This window comes from Panthera uncia, chromosome B1, assembly GCF_023721935.1.
Source record: "Panthera uncia isolate 11264 chromosome B1, Puncia_PCG_1.0, whole genome shotgun sequence".
Classification (NCBI taxonomy): domain Eukaryota; kingdom Metazoa; phylum Chordata; class Mammalia; order Carnivora; family Felidae; genus Panthera; species Panthera uncia.
In genome coordinates this window covers 59,122,843-59,145,313 of record NC_064811.1, presented here as the reverse complement: position 1 = coordinate 59,145,313, position 22,471 = coordinate 59,122,843, and the positions used below count along the sequence as shown (strand labels likewise).

General features: G+C 39.5%; 1 protein-coding gene across 1 annotated transcript in view; it reads left to right on the top strand.

Moving 5' to 3' along the window:
- Window positions 1-22,471, top strand: part of BTC (betacellulin) — a 46,597-nt gene that overhangs the window by 12,947 nt on the left and 11,179 nt on the right. The window contains exon 2 of the mRNA XM_049630650.1: window positions 12,734-12,832. Coding sequence (XP_049486607.1) covers window positions 12,734-12,832 — 99 coding nt within the window. The remainder of the gene's footprint in view (window positions 1-12,733; window positions 12,833-22,471) is intronic.

The following is a 22,471-nucleotide window of genomic DNA, read 5'->3' as shown; positions in this document are numbered from 1 at the left end:
ATAGGAAACATCTATGTGGAAATCCTATAATCACATTTAGATACCTGACAATTGTAATGGAGGGTACAAACAGTGGCTGAATGTGTGATTTAGATGCAAGAAGAAACTACACCCAAGAATAAGCTATGCTTCCCATTTGCCTTTGTAGAAGCCCAACAAAGGAAACCCGTCCCTTTTTCTTACTGGTGTCTATCCATCAGCATTCACCACTATTAAATACTTCTTAAGTGGTTTTCTAGACTGGTCAGATCCTTCTGTTGGGAATCTGTCTTTCAGGATGTGGTGAACAGACACTACAAAGCTTTGTCTGGAAATATGTGGTGTGACCATGTCTTAATGCATCTTATTTTCCTAGGTCACACAAGGAAATCAATTGAATTATTGCACAGTCACACCATGCACATCAAGAAGGCCCTTGTTCTTAATACTCTTGGTGGAATTCTTCCCTCCAGCTGGACAGCTTTACTCATTATCTCCCAAACACACTACACTCGTTTCTATGTCATTGACTTTGATTCAGTTTAGTTCCCAATCTCTGAAACTTTTCCCTATGATTTCTCCAGCTTAACACATTGCCTCTTTTTGGGATTCCAATAGAATCTGTTTTCTATATGCCTGACACTTAAACTATATGGCCTAATATTTCTTTCTTTCTTTATACTTTTGGTCTCTGCAAATAGTTTTATTGGTAAAGAAAATAATTTATTAATGTTAAGTTGGATTGGCTTTCCCTAACGCATTTTTAAGACCCTAAATTCTGGGGCTTTTTCAGGTTGGGTAAGCATCTACTCTAAAATTCTATCTTCTTTTCCTTACCATTATTAAAGTTTGATGACTGTTTCGCCATGGGTCAGAGACTGTGTTATCACTAAATCCAGAGACCAACTCCACATTTTCTCCTCATTTTGCAATCGGATTATCCTCCCTGATAACAAATTGTTCTTTTGGTTGGTTCCTTTCGCCTCCTCTCTATGGACTACTATGGAAATTCAGTGAGCCAAGAGCTTTTCATTTAAAGTATTATAATGTCTGACTGTCTGGAATGGTCTTATCATAAAGGAATGGGAATCAAAAAGTCAAGTTTTGACAACTGATGATTTCTAAGAAACTAGCTCTAGGTTATTATGGGGCTCCCATTCAATTTAGTCATTGTCACAGATTTAATAATGGTCATGGTGAGAAAAAAAGAGGTTGATTTACTGGCAAAGGCATTATTGTAGTGTTGACAGTTTTCAGATATATTAGTTAGTTTATGTGTGACAGGTTGTTAAATTATTTCCCTCTCTGGGCTTTAAAATATGAGATTGTGGAGTACTCTTATCAAAAAAGTGTTATCCATCATTCCTTAGCCTTTCTTAAACAACAAGATACTGTTTCTGCCATTTGGGGTAAAATTTTACATTGGAGAAGGAAAGAGTTTATATTTTAATTTCTTAATTTTGAATGAACATAAAGTATTTGTGAGGACCCCCTTATTTTTTTCTGTCCTATCACTGCTTCTCTTCCTAGCTCTGAAAATCCAGAAGCCTGTCCTTGAGTTTTATAGCATATGCAGTTTTCCAGGTGATTTGAGAGATCTTGGAAAAATACATCCTTATCTTAGAACATGTCTTTCCGTGAGATGTCCTGATGCCCCAAATCCTCACTGTCCTGGGACTCAAATATTACACCCCTCTTAAGAGTCTTCGACTATTTCCCTTATATATGCTCAACTCCCTACCCATAGCAGACTGCCGTTCTTTTTTCTTTTAAAGTAAGCATTTGTGTTTTTTTAATGTTTATTTATTTATTTTTGAGAAGGAGAGAGAGACAGGCAGAGAGAGAGGGAAATAGAGAACCCCAAGCAGGCTCCACATTGTCAGTGTAGAACCCGATGCGGGACTCAAACTCATGAACCATGAGATCGTGACTTGAGCTGAAAACAAAAGTCAGATGCTTACCTATCTGAGCCACCCAGGCACACCTAGGTTGCCCTGTTTTTGGACTTGGATAACACCATGTCCCAGGACATCAGTTCTGGCCTCTCATTCAGCAAGGGCCAGAGATGGAAGGAGTTAGCACTCATAGGGAATTTTGTCCAGGAAATGGGTGATGAACGTGATTGAGGCAGATAAATTTCTCCTTCATTCTTTGTTCCATGATCTACTTCAAGATGCATTCTTTAAAAATGCTTTGTATAGCTTATGTATGAGTGAACGTGTTGTCTGAACAAATTTCAGTGTCTTTTTGTGGTGCAACTTGGAGCTGCATCAGTGTGATGAGTACACACATTGCATTCATTGCTTTGCCTTCTTCTTTGCTTCATTTCCTTTTTTTTTTTTCATTGTCATGACCCCAGAGCATGTACCTCCCAAATAAAGTCATAATCCCTTCATTTGTATCTCAGACTTTGCTTTCTAGAAGACTCAGGTTGAAGCACTTGATTTTAGAGTATTTGAGTTAAGCCATTTCTCTCCTTGTATATCTGCACTGAAAGCAAATACATTTGGAAAGGAAATTATATTTAAAAGCTATCCTCTATTTGGAGGAATTTCAGGCCAGGACAGAGATTCTGGTTTATAGGAGGGCGAAACAACAATGGAAAAAGAGGTAGTTAACAAAAAATGCTGGAAGAGAACACCAATGTCAAACTTCACCTGTTTCAGCTTTTGTCTCAGCCAACCACAAGCCCACGATGATAAACATCATTCCATTCCCTAATAGTTTTTTCGACTGCATGTTAAACATTATTTCTTTTTTTCACCTTAGAAAATTCTCTCTGTATAGTACGCATACTCAGGATTCTGTTTTTCTTCTTGACAATGAAGATACAATGAGAAAATCCCCCAGATCCTGATAGCTTTTACTCTGAATGTTGATTAAAACTTCGAAGACTGTATGAACTTTATTTTTTTTAACTAGAGATATGATTTATAATCCACTTGGTTGTTAGACAGTACCACCCCAAGGATCTGCCTTTATCTATTGTTTTTGTATCACTGATTCACTTAACCAACCAACTGAATCAGTAATCCCACCAGACATACACAGTGTGCTAAATCAGGAGCAGAAGTGTCCTGAGAATACAAAGAAGCATACATGTAGAAGATGCCATATTTCTATTCATCAATTAAAAATTCTGGAAAGGAACAGTGCGGGGGGAAGGCCAACATACAGTTTTGCCTCGCTAAGTACTTACATAAAATTACACTGTAGGAATGTGGTATGTGGTGTGCATACATATATGTGTATGTATCTTTTGTACTTTATTTCATAACCATGTTTTATACATGGATCAAATCACAGCATAGATGTAGAAAAATGTCAACATCCACTTATGAGAATGATAATTTACTGTTTTACCAGAGTAATTAGAATTCTCTTTTTTACTTCAGGTCTTTATAGCTGCCACCGTGTGGAGTACCTACCCTGTGCCAGGCGTTACCAAGGTTAATAATTCATAATTTATTTTTCTTTAAGCACATAGCTCTATCTCTACCATGTAAGTTACTTATTATGGGCCTCAGTTTACAGATGGAGACCCTGAAGTTCAATGTTCAGTGTCTTAATCATAATCACAAAGCTAGTGATGAGAAGGTGTATCCAGGATTCAAATGCAGTGCCATTTGACTCCAAACTTACTCTTTCCCCATTAATCTGTACTGCTCCTTTCTAATATAAATAGAACTTTAGGGATTTGACTATGAAATATTCTTCCAGTTTCTGCTTATATTCGTAGATTGATAAATTCTCCTCTGACTTACAGTTGGATTCTTTCTTTCTTTCTTTCTTTCTTTCTTTCTTTCTTTCTTCCTCTCTCTTTCTTTCGAGAGGAAAAGAGGGTGCAAGTGAGTGAGGGGCAGAGAGAGAGAGAGAGAGAGAGAAAGAGAGAGAGAGAGGGCGAATTCCATGAGGGGCAGAAAGAGAGAGAGAAGTGGGGCTTACCTAAAGCAGGGCTCACCCAAAGCGGGGCACGAGCTCTCCAGAAGCAGGACTCGAGCTCCCCAACTGTGAGATCATGACCTGAGCTGAAGTCAGACACTTAAACTGACTGAGCCATCCAGGCACCCCTACAGTTGGACTTTCTAGTGGGGCATGGAGTGTGGTTCAAATCCTAAAATCAGATATATATGATGTCGTAAGAAATCATTGGATTTGAAGTTGTCCTACATCATCAGAATACAGATGAATGGCCATTTTGTGATAATGTTATATTTTTTATTTTTAAAATATAAAATGCACTTGGCTCTAAAAATGGAAAATTCAGCTCAGAGATGAGGCAAATACAACGCACATGACTGTTTAGGTTGGTCACATTTGATTTTTTGAAATAGTTGACCCAGCTGGCGTATAACTTACCTCAGCATTTAGCAGTTAGCTATGAGACAGTGGGTCATGCTCCTTGTCAAGCTGTGTCTCTTTCAATGCTTATATTGTTCCCAATGACTTCATTCTCCGTGCTGGCTGACAGGGATAATACTTTTAGTAAATTCAGTCATTTTTAATTTGAGCATCTTGTAAATGGAGCTTTGACGCACGAAAGTAGAATTGGGTTGCTTTTCTTTTTTATCTTTAATGTTATGAGTACGGTGGATATTTAAAAGCTAGCACCAGAAATACTCAATTTCCAGTCACTTTGCAAACAACTGATCTAACGTTATTTTGTTTTGTTTTGTCTTTATCGCGTTAATGCATCTTTCAGAAATTCTGCCAGCCACATGAAGTAGGTTGGATGAAAGAATAAAAAAGGAAAAAGTCTGTGAAATATATGAATGATAGGTGACATCTAATACAGTTTTAAAAGGGACATCTAAAAAGTTTAGAACTATTCTTTAGGTAAAAAGTAAAATATGAAACAAAACAGAACAATGACAAAAAAGAACAAATAGACCATCAATATACCACTTCCCAGTAGTACAAGAGATTTAGCAGTTTCCTTTAATTGTACGGAGACTAAAACCCCCGTGTTTAATCAGACAGCCAAAAATGGCCAACGTGCTATGGGGCTGCATTACCAGAAATAAGGTGCCCTCAATTTGGGGGTTGAGAGCCCCATTCTACTCTGTCTTTGCCAGACCATGTGAAATGGCACTTTGGTTTGACCTTACATATAGAGGACCGTGGCAAGGTTTATAAGGGTCTTGATGATGACAGGGAAAATGTACTTGAAGGATCCAGGATGTTTAGCCTGAAGAGAAATTCTTTCAGGGAGACTTGATAGCTGGTTTCAGATAGATGAGAATCTGTCATGGGAAAGAGTAGATTTAATCCAGGGGCGCCTGGGTGGCTCAGTCGGTTAAGCGTCCGACTTCGGCTCAGGTCACGATCTCTTGGTATGTGAGTTCGAGCCCTGCATCAGGCTCTGTGCTGACTGCTCAGAGCTTGGAGCCTGTTTCAGATTCTGTGTCTCCCTCTCTCTCTGACCCTCCCCCGTTCGTGCTCTGTCTCTCTCTGTCTCAAAAATAAATAAACGTTAAAAAAAAAAAAATTAAAAAAAAAAAGAGTAGATTTATTCCAGGTGATTCTAATGAGCAGAGTAAAATTACAGGAAGGCAAAACCCAGCTTCACATAAAGAAGCATTTATAGAGCTTAAGACATAGGTGCTTAATAAACGTTTTAAAAAAGATTTTTTTTAATGTTTATTTTTGAGAAAAAGAGAGAGAGAGAGAGAGAGGGAGTGCGCAGGGGAGAGGCAAAAAGAGAGGAAGACACAGAATCAGAAGCAGGCTCCAGGCTCTGAGCTGTCAGCACAGAGCTGGAAGCAGGGCTCAAACCCACCAACCAGGAGATCATGACCTGAGCCGAAGTCGGATGCTTAACCAACTGAACCACCAAGGCACTCAATAATCTTTCTGAATGAAGGAAGGACTGCAGTTGAAAGAATGGATGGATGGTCTCATTGAAGTGGACTGCCTTAGAAGAGAGTGAATACTCTCTCTACTGAAAAAATTTTTTTAACGTTTATTTATTTTTGAGACAGAGAGAGACAGAGCATGAACGGGGGAGGGGCAGAGAGAGAGGGAGACACGGAATCGGAGGCAGGCTCCAGGCTCCGAGCCGTCAGCCCAGGGCCCGACTCGGGGCTCGAACTCACGGACCGTGAGATCCTGACCTGAGCTGAAGTCAGACGCTTAACCGACTGAGCCACCCAGGCGCCCCTCTCTACTGAAATTTTAAAGGCCAACTTGATGAACTCTCCCAGAGGATGATTTTAGTTGGTTGGTAGGATATTTTAATATGTGTAAAATTCTTACTAATTCTGGAACTGAAATTTAACAAAATTTGTGACTCTTCTGAATGAAAATCTTGTTATGTTTTCCACATCTGAGTACGATATTTTCTTTCATTTTCTCTAAAGTAGAATCCATACTTTCTCTGATGCAAATAAGGATTATTTTAATAACATGTTGTTTTAAACAAATTCTTTTGCTCTATTATTTCATTTAATTTTAATGAACTAGATTATTGGATGGGCAGAGAACCTATGATTCTAATTTTTCTTGAGGGAAAAGGTCAGGAGAGGTTGCTAATTAGCTCAAGATCACATAGTGAATTAATGACTGAGTTCAATGATCTTTCCGTAAGATAATGGAACTCTCCTTAAGAAAATTTTTAAGAGCCAAAATTCGAGCCTTCAAGGTTGTGTGACTGATTTATATTAAAACAACACATCCAAAATGAAAGCTGTATTTTAGAGAAAAAATATTAAAACAGGTTGGAGAGATTGCAATGGTTCTCAACCAGGTCAATTTTCCTCCCAGGAACATTAGGCAATGTCTGGAAATTTTTTGATTGTGACAACTCAGAAGTAGGGGGCGGGGAAGGGGTGGGATGCTACGGGAATTTAGGAGATAAAAGGCAGGACTAATCATCCTAGAATGCACAGCCTCCCATAACACAGAATTATCCAGTGTGAAAGTTGAGAAACCTTTGGATGTTTTGCATCCATTTAAACCAGAACTTGGATTCCTTTGAACAGTGAGGTGAGATGTATAGCATGTAAAATACCTTTAAGCTCTTATTTTCTAAAGACTTTTCATTTACTCAGAATCAAGTTATATTTGCCAAATTGCTACCTTTGACTGCCAAGGATTATACGTTGCGGAAGAAGCCCTGCCTTTCAGGCTAAGCATTGTAAATCTTTTCTGCCTCTACTAATAGTCCTTTCTTTGCCTCTTTCCTATACCTTTGGCATCTTTCTATCAATTTTCTCTCACAATAAAACCAAAAACAACTGGGGCCCCTAGGTGGCTCAGTCGTTGACCATCCGACTTCGGCTCAGGTCATGGTCTCACGGTTTGTGGGTTCGAGCCCCGCGTCGGGCTCTGTGCTGACAGCTCAGAGGCTGGAGCCTGCTTCGGATTCTGTGTCTCCCTCTCTCTCCACCTCTCCCCCACTTGTGCTCTGTCTCTCTCTCAAAAATAAATAAAATGTAAAAAAAAAAAAAACTTAAACCAAAAACAACCTTCTTTTTTTCTTTATATATTGACTGATCTTTTCCCTCTCTTTCTCAGTTTGACGTCTTTGAAGAGTCATCTGCAATTATTTGCATACTTTCTAGGCATTAATGTTTCTTCCTAATGTTTGTCTTTTGGCATCCCTTATACGTGTGCTTGGCACAGCAATCCAGCGAATCACTCAAGCCACAAACTCCAGTCACTCTAGACTTCTTTTTTTCCTCACTGCCTACCTTATCCCACCAGTCACCGAGTCTTTTCTATTTTACTTTGTGACTGAGTCTCGCAGATTCATTTCTTCTTCCCCATACCCACTGCTGCGACCTTTGTGTTAAAGTACTGGTGTTAAAGTAACCTTTCCAAACCAAAAAAAGAATTCCGTTGTGTCTCACTTAAAGGTTTTCAATGACCCCAACTTAAGTGCCTAAGAATCCAAAGTAATTAATATGGTCATTTGTTGTTACCTACCCGCCCCCCAGCCTTCTCTCCAATCACAATCCCCACCAGACAAACCAGAATAAGTTGTGTTATGCATATTGTGTCTTCTTACAAGTTGTCCTTTTGTTTAGAATGCCTTGGTCAATTACAACTTTATGTGTCCTTTTCTTTAAAATTAATTTTAGTTTAGGGCTCCTGGGTGGCCCCTCATTGGGCTGCACACTGGCCATGAAGCTTACTTAAAAATTAATTTTATTTTAATTAGTATGTATAATAAATCATCATAATATGTATAATAAATATTTTAATTAAGTTATGAATAATAAATATACATAGATTTTTAAAAGCCCCAAGAGTACTAAAAGGTTTATAACCAAAAATAGCATAAAAACTTAAAAAACAAAAACAAAACACACAAAACAAAACACACCAAAAACAAACAGCAGATCTTTGCACCAAAGCTTCCTGCCTCTCTGCCTCCTGGAAGCAACCACTTTTGTCTATTTTAAGTGTCTCTTCTGCATTTACCTCCCTCATGCTAAATAACTTGCTTGTAATGCTATTTCTTGGCTTGTCAACTTAAACTTTCCCTACTGAATTTCTCCTCTCCCATAATTTCAGTGTGGTTACCATTAGGGATGCCGCTGAGAACATTGAAAAACCAGCACAGCAAAGATACTGATTCGTCGCAACAGTCTCCCCACATGGTGTAGGTGGGCTAATTACTGGCCTTGATTTTATGACAGTTTTTGATGTAATGAATTTAAATAATCAGTGTTTACATCACTATTACCATGTAAGTACTGTCTCCTGCAGAAACAAATAACATCAATGATTATGTCATCTTGCTTACACAATTTTTTTCTTTCTAGAAGTTACTGGTTGATGTTTACAACAATCATTTCTTCCTTCTTAAAACTCACCACAAGCCTCACCTGTTCTATCAAGTCTTTGCAGCTAGGTAGAGCCGATTCTCCATCTTGCGTTACAACTCTGTTGTCCTTGCTACATGCACGACCCTTAAAGATTTCTGTGTCTCTCTTCCTCACCAGAATGAGAGCTCCTTCAGGTTAATGATAGCATCTGTTATCTTTGAACCCTCAGTGTCTTGTGGCAGTGCAAAACACATAGTACTTAGTAAATATCTGTTGCATTAGGGATGGAACAAGAGTGTCTTTTCTCTTTGAAGCTGCCTTCAGTATTGAGCAAAATGGTTTTGTGCACATTTCTCTGATTTCTGAGTCACTACGTATAGATCAGAAACTGAAATGCCTGTCAAGACGTAGGCAGTTAAAATAAATGAGTGCGGCCACGTCTGATGGGGTCCGTGGCATTAAACGGGTCACCTGCTGCTTGACTCCGGCTAGTTGATGCCCGGAAGGTGTTTCAGACCTGTGCTGCCAGCCCTTCTGCTTTTTCAGCGGAAGTAGAAAAATCCAGGTTTGCTACGAACTGCCATGATTCAATTTTTTAAGACTATGCAGACTGAGAACATGATTCCTGGGAGCGGATTTGGTTCGTGGCCACCAGCTTGTGACGGTGGCCTGAAGATTGTGGGTGAGCAGTAGCATAGCACATGTGACTCCAGTGCCTTGTGCTTGGTGTTTGGTTTGCCTGAGCATGGATCCTCCCTGGGGGGTCCTCTCCAGGGCTCTTCCCCGTGGTGGCATCCCTTCACCAGCTGACGCCAGCGTGTGGAGTGAGTCGGAACAGAAGAGAGTCTGGGCACAGGCCCCAGCCTGCCAGAATGTTTGAAGGTGCTGGGCAGCGTTTCAGTGGAATCAGGGCTTCGACTGTTAGGTGGAAGTGGAGAATGATGGGTTAAATAATACGTGGTAGAAGAAAGCGCAGGTAGACGAAAAACTGTATACTAGGTGCCAAGCCCTGTGCCTTCTCATATGTTATTCAATTTTTTTAAATTTTTATTTATTTTTGAGAGAGAGAGAGAGAAAGAAAGAGATATAGAACATGAGTTGGGGAGGGGCAGGAGGAGAAGCAGACACAGAATCCGCAGCAGGCTCCAGGCTCTGAGCTGTCAGCACAGAGCCCGACGCGGGGCTCGAACCCACAAACCGCGAGATCATGACCTGAGTGGAAGTTGGACACTTAACCAACTGAGCCACCCAGATTCCCCTTATGTTACTTAATTTAATTTTTACAATAGCCTCGAGGAGATGGTGTCATCTCCAGTTTGCAGAGGTTGAATCTCTATAAGATTTAGAGGTTTTTAGTAAAATTCCCGCCATTAAAATAGATTAACACCAGAATTAAGGCTTCCTGATTCTGCCCATGCAGAAAGCCCATGTATGGGATTTTAAAAATGAATTAAACCTATTTTATAATAATAAAGACATGGATTGAAATTTTCTACTAGAAATGGATCCTGGGATCTTTGAATCTGAAAGTTGTTTTCTTCATTTACAGATGGATTATTCATTCTTTCAACATTTGTGGAGTATCTGTTGTGTTCTGTGTTAGTTACCAGGGTTACAAAGATGCGTAAATATACAATCCCTGTGCTTGGAAAGCGCTAAATGATTGTATGTTTCTGGTTTGTTACAAGTGTGAAAGGAGGGTGGCAGGTGTTGGGATAAAAGATATGAAAACTCTAGAAATTTGGTGGCCAAATTGTTTTTTTTTTTTTTTTTTTAATTTGGGAGATACTCCTTTTTTTGTTGTTGTCACAGATAAAATATGCTAGTAGGAAATTGAAAAATGAAAATAAGGAAAATTAAGGCAAAAGTCTCCTAACCAGTGTGAGCAACTCTATGTACTTAATTACCTACCTTTTGATTATCTATCAATATGAACATTTTTTACATTTATCACACACAGATGCAGAGAAACACACAGATCACACTGCATTATTATTCTATAGCCTATTTCTCTTATTTAGGAATATATCAAAATGTTCTATTACTATTTGAATTATGCCTGAATAGTATTTTATTGCATGAAAACAGTTCTGTGTATTTAATCAACTCTATCTTGTTAGATATTTAGGGAATTTCCAATTTTTTATAATCTATGTCATAGAGAATTTTTACTGCTAAATCTTTTTATGTACCTTCAATTATTTCCTTAGGAAAGATTACTAAAAATGAAATGACTGGATTTAAGCATTTGTATATTTTTTGAGTTTTTTGCTTTTAGAACCTATAGCACTAAATTGTCCTCCAGAAAAGTAGTACCAATGTATCCATCACCAGTGGATTTGATTTTCCATTTTTATTCACTATTTCAAATGCTAGTTACAACCTTTTTTTTAAACTTTTCTAATTAGACAATTAGAAACAAGTCTCTATATTGATTCTTTTTGAAAACTCTTTTGGCCTTTGAACTTGCTAGATACTATTGTCCTCTGGTATAATACTCTCACTTCTTATTATGGTTAATTGGTTGGCTGATTACTTGCATTACTAGCTTTGGAACACTTTGAAGGTAGAGCATGTCCTATCTGCCTGGGTGTTTCTGGATGCTCATGGATGTCTGTTGAATTGAGTTGAATTAAAGAAGATGCATAGCTTAGAAACCATTGGCTAGATGGATAAATGTCAATACACCCAGTGGGCAAGTTATTTGATTCCTGCCAGTTACATGATAATGAGTAATTTAAGTGATCATTGGTCACATGCCAGCACTGTGTTAAGTGCTTTGCATACTTACCTGATTGAATCCTCACAGAAATGCTCTGGAGAAGAGATAATAATTGTCTCCACTTTGGCAATGAGGAAATTGAGAGATTATGAAATTTGCCCAAGGTACATGGCTGTAAAGTGGCAAAAAAGGTCACGAACTCAAGACTAGCTAACTCCCAAGCCCTCTTATCTTTTCCCATCTGTCCTCCCTTACCTTCTCCTCCCCTCTCCAACTTATTATAGATATTTAAATATATTTATACAAAAGTAGATAGAAGAGCATAATAAACCTTGGTTTAGCCAACACCCAGCTTTCATAATTATCAATATGTGGCCAATCTTGTTTAATCTGTAAGTTTCTCTCCCCCCCCTTGCACCCATCTTCTCTTGTTGGATTATTTTAAAATAAATGTTGGATACATTAATTTCATTTATAAGTTTTTAAATGTGTATCTTTAAGAGATATGGACTCTGTTCTTTGACCTAAACCACAATATTATTAGCACACTTTAAGTTCTCTAGAACAATTCCTTAATATTATCGAATGTGTAGTCAGGGTCTGATTTCCCAGATTATCTCATAAGTGACTTTTTACATTTGACTTGCTTAAATCTGGTCCACCCAAGGACTGCACACTGTATCCTAAACTGTGCTAACCACAACACAGTATTCCTTTCTCCCCCATATTTTTTCATGAGACCTGTCCTTCTCAACAACAGAGATACTTAGCTGAGGGAAACTCAAACTTTCAAATAATTCCCACAAATTGAATATCTAGTTCACATATCCCAAGAAGGAAGTACAAACACTAATTAATACCAGAGAAACACTGAGTCTGTTTGGAATGGAGAAAGTACGTTGCCACATGGGTTTGTCATTCATTCTCCCTGGAAATTCATCAGTGTATTTGTGCAGCAGTTGAGAAGTCTTATTTCTCTGCCTCTGTGATGTCTCCCTCACAAGCTATGGCCAAATCTCTTCACTTAAGATGCATACTTAGTTGCAAGTGTTGCTGGCTTTTAAATTCTGTCTTTGGCATTGAGCTTAAAAAACGAGACGTGCTGGCCTGTGTACCACCCCCCTTCCTGTGGGAGAATGCCTTGGGAATGGAAGGCACAGGCTTGTTATTTTCATAAATGGGTCATGGCTTCGATAGAGTATTTTGCATTGAGGAAATTTTCAAGTTTTCATGCTTGTTTGGTTCTGTTTTGAACTTGAAGGTCTAGTGATCCTCCACTGTGTTGTGGCAGATGGGAATGCAACCAGAAGTCCTGAAAGGGATGGCCTTCTCTGTGGAGATCCTGGGGAAAACTGCGCAGGTAAGGCTTAACACACAGTGCATTTGTGTTTTACCAGCCTCATGTTCAGTCTTGGAACGTTGATTTCCCTAAGTTTTAATTTTTAATACTACACTAATCATAAGACTGGTTAGTTTTGTGAGCATATATAATGGACCAGGCTCTCTGCCAAGTGCTTTATATACAGTAATGCGTTCACTCCTCGTGAGAGCCCTCTGAGCTGGATCATATTTTTGACTTTATTTCAAGGTGAAGTCCAGAAAGATTAAGTAACTTGCCAAAGGCTACCCAGCAGGTAAATTGCAAATCTGGGATTCATACAGGTCTTTCTGATTCTAGTGTTTCCATTTTTAATCATTACATTATTTTAGGTATTGCAGGTGTATGCTCCAGACTCTGGCATGGGATATTTTGGACTGGATGCATACAAAGTTGGCATATTCTATTCAAATTAGCTTCTTTCTATTCCATAACTTAAAAGAAGGGAAGAATGACTTTTGCATATTTTTGCCCTAGAGATGCTTCAATCAGTATTCTCAAAGTTGTTAGTCTAAAGCAAAGGTGAGCCTTAGTAAAGGGTCAGGTAATAAGTATTTTAGGTTTTGTGGACCATGCACCGTTTTTTTGCAGCTACTCAAAATTAGCCACTGCACTGTGAAAGCAGCCATTGACACTTTGCAAATGAGTGGCGTTGGATATGTTTCAATAAAACTTTATTTAGAGAAACAGGCTATGAGCCAGATTTGGCCCTTGCGCCATAGTTTGCTGACTCCTACTTTAAGGTTCTGTCTGTCCTTTATAGATGCAATGGTCTGTTCTTCTCCAGGGTTGTTTCTGAGTCAAAACAAAACAAATCAAATCAAAACACAACACAACACAACGCAACACAGGCCAATTCTAAAAGTAGGTGGGAGAGAGATTCCTGTATTCCCTGGAAACGTTTTGGAGCTCGGAGGGTAGTGACCTGGTGTAAGTGCTCCTGTCCTAGCACCCTGGAGAAGTCATAACTGAGCTGGGAACACGCTGAGCAAGTCACTGATGACGTGAGCCATCAGTTCCAGCCCAGTCTTCTGCTTTCTTCCCTCACGCTAATGGGTGGTCTGGAAAGTGCCTCCAGGCTGTGGAATCTGTTGGTGTCTTAGATCATGCTTGTGTGGGTCTTTTCACTCGAGTAGAGAAAAGAACAAGGCCAATGTTATGTGTTTGTGTGCTTTTCTTCAGTTGGGTTTTAAATATCTCCAATGATGGCATTTTCACATTTCCCTTGGGGGTTATTGCATGATCCAGTGACTGACAGTTCTAAAAAACTTGCCTCATCATTATCCTAAATGTGTTTCCTATTTTTTTTTTATTTTAGTGAGACTATTTAACATGAGATCTACTCTTTTAACAAAATTTTAAGTGTACAACCCAAGATCGTTAACTATGGGCAAGATGCTGTACAGCACCTCTCTAGAAATTATTCATCTTGCATGACCCAGACTTTATACCCAGTGAATAATGACTCCTCATTCCCACCCCCCCCCCCCCTCCCGGCCCCCTGGCAACCACCATTCTACTCTCAGCTTCTGTGGATTCAGCTGTTTGGATTTTTTTTTCTTTAATAAGTGGAATCATGTAGTATTTGTCCTTCTATAACTGACTTATTTCACTTTGCATAATTCTTTCAAGGTCCAATCATGTTGTTGCAAATGGCAAGATTTCCTTCTTTTTTAAGACTGAATAGTATTCCGTGGCTTACGTAAACCACATTCTATTTATCCATTCATGTGTTGATGGATATTTAAGTTGTTTCCACATCTTGGCTATTGTGGATTGAATAGTGCTGCAATAAACATAGGAGTATGTGTGTTTCTTCGAGATTCTGATTTCTGTTCTTTTGGATAAATACCCAGAGGTAGGATTGCTCAATCGTATGGTAGTTCTGTTTTTAATTTTTTAAAAAAACTCCGTACTATTTCCCATAGCAGTTATAGGTTGCCTTGTCAGTCTATTGTTTCTATCCTGTGCAGAAGAATTTTAGCTCATTTAAGGTCACACAGTAAGCAGAGTAGCCGGACATGAATTTGGAGAGACTGACTCCAGAATGTGTATTGTTAATCACAATGCTAAACTGCTAGGATCGTGGGGGGAGGTCAGAATGCTGAATATGTGAAGAAAATTCTGAAAAATAGTCCTTGAAAGTAAAGCCCAAATAAGGGCAAAATGTTCTTTTTTTAAAAAAAAAATATTTTAAATGTTTACTTATATTTGAGACAATGCAAAAGACAAGTGCAAGCAGCAGAGGGGCAGACAGAGGGAGACACAGAATCTGAAGTGGGCTCCAGGCTCTGAGCTGTCGGCCCAGAGCCCGACGTGGGGCTCGAACTCACGAACTGTGAAATCATGAGCTGAGCCGAAGTCGGACGCTTAACCGACTGAGCCATTCAGGCGCCCCAAGGGCAAAACATTCTTAAAGAGGAATTAATATGGAGTAGGAGAAGATTATCCTTATTGACTGTGTGACCGTGGATGAGTCACTTAAGCTTTCAGACATCAATTTGTAATCTATAAAATGAAGGAATAGTTCAGATCATCTTTAGGAGTTGGTCTTTTTTTTTCTTTTTTTCTTTCAATTTTTTCATTTTTTATCTTTTAATTTTTTTAGAGAGAGAGCATGCAGGCATGCAAGCAGAGGAGGGGCAGAGAGAGAGAGAGAGAGAGAGAGAGAGAATCTTAAGCAGGCTCCACACCCAGTATATATCCCAACACAGGGCTCGATCCCACACCCCTGGGATCATGACCTGAGCTGAAATCAAGCATCAGGCAGTCAACCTGAGCTATCCAGGCCCCACAGGAGTTATTCTTATTTCTAAATGATTTTATTCTTTTATGTTCAAATAGCCCCAATCTCTAAGCATTTCACTTTTAGTTTGTCCTTTTCTGTCTTGAGTAAGGAATTTATTCATTCCTACCAATACTTTTGCAGCAGGCTCTGTCCCAGGTACCAAGGATGAAACAATGAACAACATAGTCAAAGATGAGGTCAGAGAGGTAATGCAGAAAGAGAGGTAAAGAGTAATGTCATGCAGAGCCTTGCCAGGGATTATAAGGCCTTCAGGTTTGAGTTTTAATAGCATCACTCTGGTGTCTGTGTGCAGACTAGACAGTTAAGAGTGGACAGGATAGAAGCAGGGAGACTAGTTAGATGTTGTTGCCATGGAGACTACTTTCAGCCTAGAGATGATGTCAGGCTTAGACCAAACTAGTAGAAATAGAGGGACGATTCTGCATACATTTTAAATACAGCCAATAGAGTTTTCTGATGAATTGGATGCATAGTAGAAGAGAAGGAAGTCAAACTGGCTCTAAGATATTTGGCCTGAATAACAAAGAAAGTATCATTTACTGAGATGGAGAAAGACCAGACTTGAGGGAGAAAATCAGGTGTTCCCTTTGGAAGTGTTCATTTGAAATGCCAGTTAGGCAACCAAGTGTTGGTTGGACAGTTGGACACTGAAGGAAGAGATCGGGGATGGAAACATAAATTTGGGAATTGTTACCATAACGGTGTTTAAAACCAGGAAATGCCCAGAAAGGAATGTAAAAGCACTGAGTCCCAATGCACTGCAAAATTTAGAGGTTGGGGGATATAGGGAAGAACCAGAAAAGGAGACTGAGCAAAGGGGGCATTATATACATAAGAGTTCCAAAACAGGCACTCATGAAAAACAAAAGAAACACAAGTTTTCTTCCTGTTCATTGTTCTTTGTTTGCCCCTCAGCTATGAATAATTTTAAAAATGCAAATATACACACACATATACACTAAACTCTTTTTTCTTCCTTTAGAGGGATGGCATGAAAAAGGGCAGCTCTTTTTTGTTTTGTTTTGTTTTATTATTATTATTTTTTGATTTTTAAATTTTATTTAAATCCAAGTTACTTAAGATATAGTGTAAGAATTTAGTGACTCATCACTTACATATAACACCCAGTGTCCATCCCAACAAGTGCTCTCCTTAATGCCCATCACCCATTTAGCCCATCCCCCCCAACACCCCTCCAGCAGCACTCAGTTTGTTCCCTGTATTTAGGAGTCTCTTATAGTTTGCCTCTCTAATCTTATTTTTCCTTCCCTTCCCTTATGTTCATATATTTTGTTTCTTAAAATTCTACATGAGTGAAATTATATGATATTTATCTTTCTCTGACTTACTTTACTTAGCATAATACCCTCTAGTTCCAACCACGTTGTTGCAAATGGCAAGATTTAATTCTTTTTGATCGCTGAGTAATATTCCATTGTATACACACACCACATCTTCTTTGTCCATTCGTCAGTCGATGGACATTTGGCTCTTTCCATACTTTGGCTAGTGCTGATAGTGCTGCTATAAACATTAGGGTGCATGTACCCCTTCGAATCAGCATTGAAAAAGGACAGCTCTAAGTGAGGGCCCACTCCTGTAAGCTGAGAAATCATTGGCCTAATCCTCCTGTTTAAAACACATGCTGACCTATTCTGATTAGCCCCCTATATGAACATATTCTGGAGGGTTAGCAAGGACATCTGTGAGATCTATTTTTCTTTTCCTGGAGTAACGAACTCTTTTACATTTCTGTAGGGAATGGCATTGGATATGAAACCAAATGGTAATTCTCAAATAAGAGAAATTTTCAAATTTTGCACTTCTTCAAGGGCATTGTGAATTTACCTTCCCCTGTCTCAGGGAGAGAGTGGGCAAGATACGACGGAAAATTAACTTAGAAAATAAAAAATTTCTTCTCACCTCCTGGCTTTAACACGGTTGTAAAGTGAGGAAACTCATATTGAGAAGTTGCCAGGAAGCCAAGGACTAGATTAAAGACTTAGGTTCTACTTCATGGAGTAGGAAGAAATTTTTCTTCAAGTTTTTCTGTGACTACTTAAACTCTTCTGTACATTAGCTGTTCCCTTTTTAAAAAAATGTTTATTCATTTTTGAGAGACAGAGAGACAGAGCATGAGCAGGGGGAGGGGCAGAGAGAAAGGGGGATACAGAATCCGAAGCAGGTTCCAGGCTCTGAGCTATCAGCACTGAGCCCAACGTGGGGCTCGAACTCATGAGCTGTGAGATCCTGACCTGAGCCAAAGTCAGATGCTCAACTGACTGAGCCACCCAGGCACCCCTACCTGTTCCCTTTTTAAGGTCAGATAGCTATGTGGGAAGATAAATTTATAGGTATTTGTTTCACTTCCTCTCTGTCTTCGTTAACACTTATGGGACTTTTATCTCAAAATTTAGCACCTCCTTTTAATCTCTCGCACAGAGATTTAACTATGTATTTAATAGGGGGTTAGAGATACTATGAGGTTATCCACATTGTAATGAGAATTACATAAAATAATTGTATATTGTAATTTTATAATAATTGTATATTACCCTTAGAGTTGATTTTAGAAGAGCTGCTGATATTAATATTTATAAAATCATTAAATGGATTTGTAATGAGCACAACTAGACTAAGTAAGTGAACGTTTTATGAAAAATAAACCTAATGTGTCAATTCTGAGGAGTTTTGTTTTTTTTTTTTTAGTTTATTTATTTTGAATGAGAGAGAGAGAGAGCCAGCATGAGCGGGGGGGGGGGGGGTGGTAAAGAGAAAATCCCAAGAAGGCTCCGTGCCATCAGCACAGAGCTAGATGCAAGGCTCAAATTCACAAACTGTGAGATCGTGACCTGAGCCAAAATCCAGAGTTGGGCATTTAACGGACAGAGCCACACAGGTGCCCCAATTCTGAGGGGTTTTAAGCAGAAAAGCATCACAAGGCCTGTTTTGGTTTGAGAATAAGAGTTATGTACAAGAAAGACTAGAGAGCCATACTGTTTAATCAAACCATTCATCCATCTGAGGAAAATTCCACATTTAAACCGAGTCATTTGAGTGTGTGCTATATTCCTCCAATTTAGTTTGGCCCAAGAGAATCTCACGTCTCATCGAACTATTCATAGGATTCAAGAAAGATGACCACTTCTTGTCTGTCTGCTCATATGATGGAAGAAAGACGCTCTCGCTTAGAATTAGGTTTTGACGTACACCTATCTGCAGTAACCCTAGTATTTCCTTATTTAACTGGCTTTAGCATCTTTGGAATATGGCGCCTCAAGAAGAGATTGAGATACATTACCCCACAAGTAATGTGGGGCCCATTCACTTAGGAGAACGTGTTGCAACCTGGCCTGCTAGTGGGTGTAGTTTTCCAGTGCGATTTTGTGGGAAAGACTCAATCCCAGAGAATGCTTTGGTTTTGGAAACAGGGGTTAGAAAAGAGTAAGGGTGGCGGGGGCGGGGGGGGGGGAGAACAACTAAGTTCCAGCACCCCCATTATCAGGGGAATTTTCATGTCGCATTTTCCGGACCAGGCGATTCACTTCTCAACAGAGAAACACAATACATGGGACTAATCATTCTTTTGTCATAGGATTAACTTTTCCTTCTTGATAAGCATCTCTGGAATGGAAGGACAGATTTTGCCATCCTCTGCCCTATGTCATCGGGTCTCATGATAGGCAGAAAATGTTAGATTTCACAGTTGTTCAATTTTCAGATAATGTGACCTTGATGAATATTAGACGAAAGCAACTGGATTTTAGGTGCATTTTGAAAGAGGGTATGCTGATAAGCCTTCTCATTTCCATCAGAGAACTGAGATGATCCCATCTGTTTTGGGGAGGGGGCAGTATGTGTGATGTATTATTTTTTTTTCCACGTTTTAAAGTTCTATAGAGAAATCACTGGACATTTTCTGCGTGGTGGCATGGAAGGGTTTTCAAATCCAAATAATGCTGGGAATATTTAAGATCATGTTTATTTGGCAAAGGAGAGAGCTCTGGGAATGATCCGAACAGTGCCTGGCAACCATTTCCCTGGCATGGATCTGTGCTGCTTGGATGGGCTGAGGCTGGTCAAATCCCTGCACCCAGCAGCTGCCGGTTAAGGCACTTTTTGGGATCATGCTCTGTATGATGTTTATTAAAAGGGCAGCTACATTTAAAGGGACGTAACCACTAGAGAAATTAGTAAAGCTCAGGATACGGAGCCATATGGCTTATATTTAAAGTCAGGTATGCTTTGCAAAGTAGGAAGGACCTTCCTGGATCACAGCAGATCCGTGACTAAGTCTTACTGCTTCTTAAATTCATCTCCTTGACCTCGGTTCCCCTCCCACAGGCCCACATCACATATATTTGCATGGCTCAGGCATGCCTTGGTTTTCTCCTTGCTCTTGGCATCTTCCTACTCTAACTCAGCCTGCAGATTCCTACCTAATACACTGAAAAGTGTCGTTTTTACATATACCATTTAATTTAATTCACGAGAACCGTCTTCAGCTCTCCTTTGCCTTGTAGTTCAAATGTAAACACTTCAGCTTACTGCCATTTGATGACTCTAACTTCCATTCACAGACCCCCTTGGCTGTTCCCCTCCATTTCCATTAAATCTGCCTCCCACTCCCCACATGATGAGGCTTGCATGTTCCTGACCTTGAGTTTTTGCTCCTAGCATTCTCCATAGCTGAATAGATTGCTTACCTCCTCCTAAAACAAACAAGCAAAAAAAAAAAAAACAAAAAAACAAAAACCATTTCCCAGAACTTTTTCTTTAATTAAATAAGTGCTCTTTGTAATGATACAACATTTCTCTTGGAATTGCTAAGATCTTGAAGATTCTAGAATCAACTCATTTACTGAGGACTTTATTGTGCAGGGTACTCTGCTAAGAACTTGTGCATGCACTCTTTATTTGAGTTCCTCAACAGCCCTTTGAGGTAGATGCTATCATCTTCAGGGTACAGGTGAGGAAACTGAGGCTCAGACAGCTTCATAAGCTTGCCCGGACCCATCCAGCGAAGGAGAGGCAGAGCTGAAAATAAGACACGATTTTTCCTTCCTCATCTGATGTTCTTTCCTTCCCCTGTTTCCAGTGTGCCACAACTATCTTTGCGGTTACTATGGTTGTTTTTACGGGTTGGTTGCTTATTTTGTTGCCTTTTTTTGTTGTTGTTGTTCTATTGTTCTAATTTAGATAGACAAGATATGCTTCATTCTTTTGATGTTTTCCAGTGCTCTCTACAGGGCTCTGGAAATAGAAAGTAGGCATGAAAGTTGGCCAATACATTTATTTGCCAAAACCTACAGATCTTTGTTTTTGAGACACTTTGGAGTTATTTCCGGAAGAAATTTCGGTAAGAGTCCCATTGACCGGTATGCGTGGGAGCAAATGTCTGGCGTGTAGAAGCTGTCAGCCTAGCTGGTAATCAAGTCACCATCCAAAACCAGGTCAGCCAGTTCCTCAGCAACATCCTGCCACCCCCTGAAGCTTTGTGACCTGGCATTGTGGGAATTGAAACTTTGTGACCTGGCATTGCGAGAATTTGCTGTGTATAGATCATCTGAAGTTCTTGGCAATTCCTCCCTCTGGTTGCCCTGGGGATTTTTTGTGCTCTTTTTATAATACTAATTAAGAAGTTTAGCAGTCATTACTATTAATATCACTCAGATGCCAGGTGAGTGTGAAATGCTCTTCTGAAGTGAACATCACGGTCCTTCTGACTTCACAGGTGGCTGAGTCTGTAAGCTGTTGGTCATAGCATGAATGTGAAAAAGTCCAACCCTGGGCTGGAGCTGGCTAGTTAGCTGTTGGCTCTGGGTGTGGGCCCATGTCCGGTGTGAATCAGCACAGGAAACAGCAAGTCAGTATTTCTGTACCGTTACTCTTGTCAACCCTTACTTATTAAAACCTTCTACATGCACGGATGGGAGAAACTTACATATCACCCTCCCTAGTTGAAAAATTAGGCAATGAAAACTCTAAATGGTAAGACAAGGAAGTCAGAGCAGGATCAAAATCCGGGATATGAGGCTTCCAGTATCTTCCTCTTTCTTTAGAGCAAGAGAAACCATTGAGGGGTTAAATGAGAGGGAGAATCTCCTATTAGGCAAGCGTGACTTCTGGATGCATCAGGCTGAGAGCAGATGACAGCTACCTGCTGAACGGCTGACTTGGCAGAGTGCCAGAGTGGAGAGCTCAAGAGCATGGACTCCGGGGCAAGACCTGTTGGGTCTGAGTCTCAGTTCGACACTTCCTAGCTGTGTGATCTTGGAAGATGACTTAGCCTCCATGTGTTGTGCTTTGTTCATCCATAAATAGCAGATAAGAATGATGCTTACCTCACAAGGCTGTTACGAGCATTAAATAAGTTACTATATATTAACTATTATGTATATAACTATTATAACTATATATAGTAGTACTATATATAGTAGATATATATATAAGTACTATATATGATATATATAGTTATAGTTATGATAGTTACATATATATGTGTGTGTGTATATATATATATATATATAGAGAGAGAGAGAGAGAGAGAGAAGATGACCAGTATCTAGCACTTGGTTACTGCTACATGCATGTTTAAGGGAAGGGAAGGGAAAGGAAGGGAAGGGGAAAAAAGGCCTTTTCTTTTTTTTAATGCCATGTGCCCCATGGCTCCGATAACCTTCACAGAAAGAATAGCCTTCTCTTACAAAAACTATGCTTCCCCCTTTAAACAACACCAAGGTTTCTAAGAGGTATGTTGGGCACCAATCTTTGTTAAAATATGAAACATTCCCAGGGCATCAGGGTGGCTC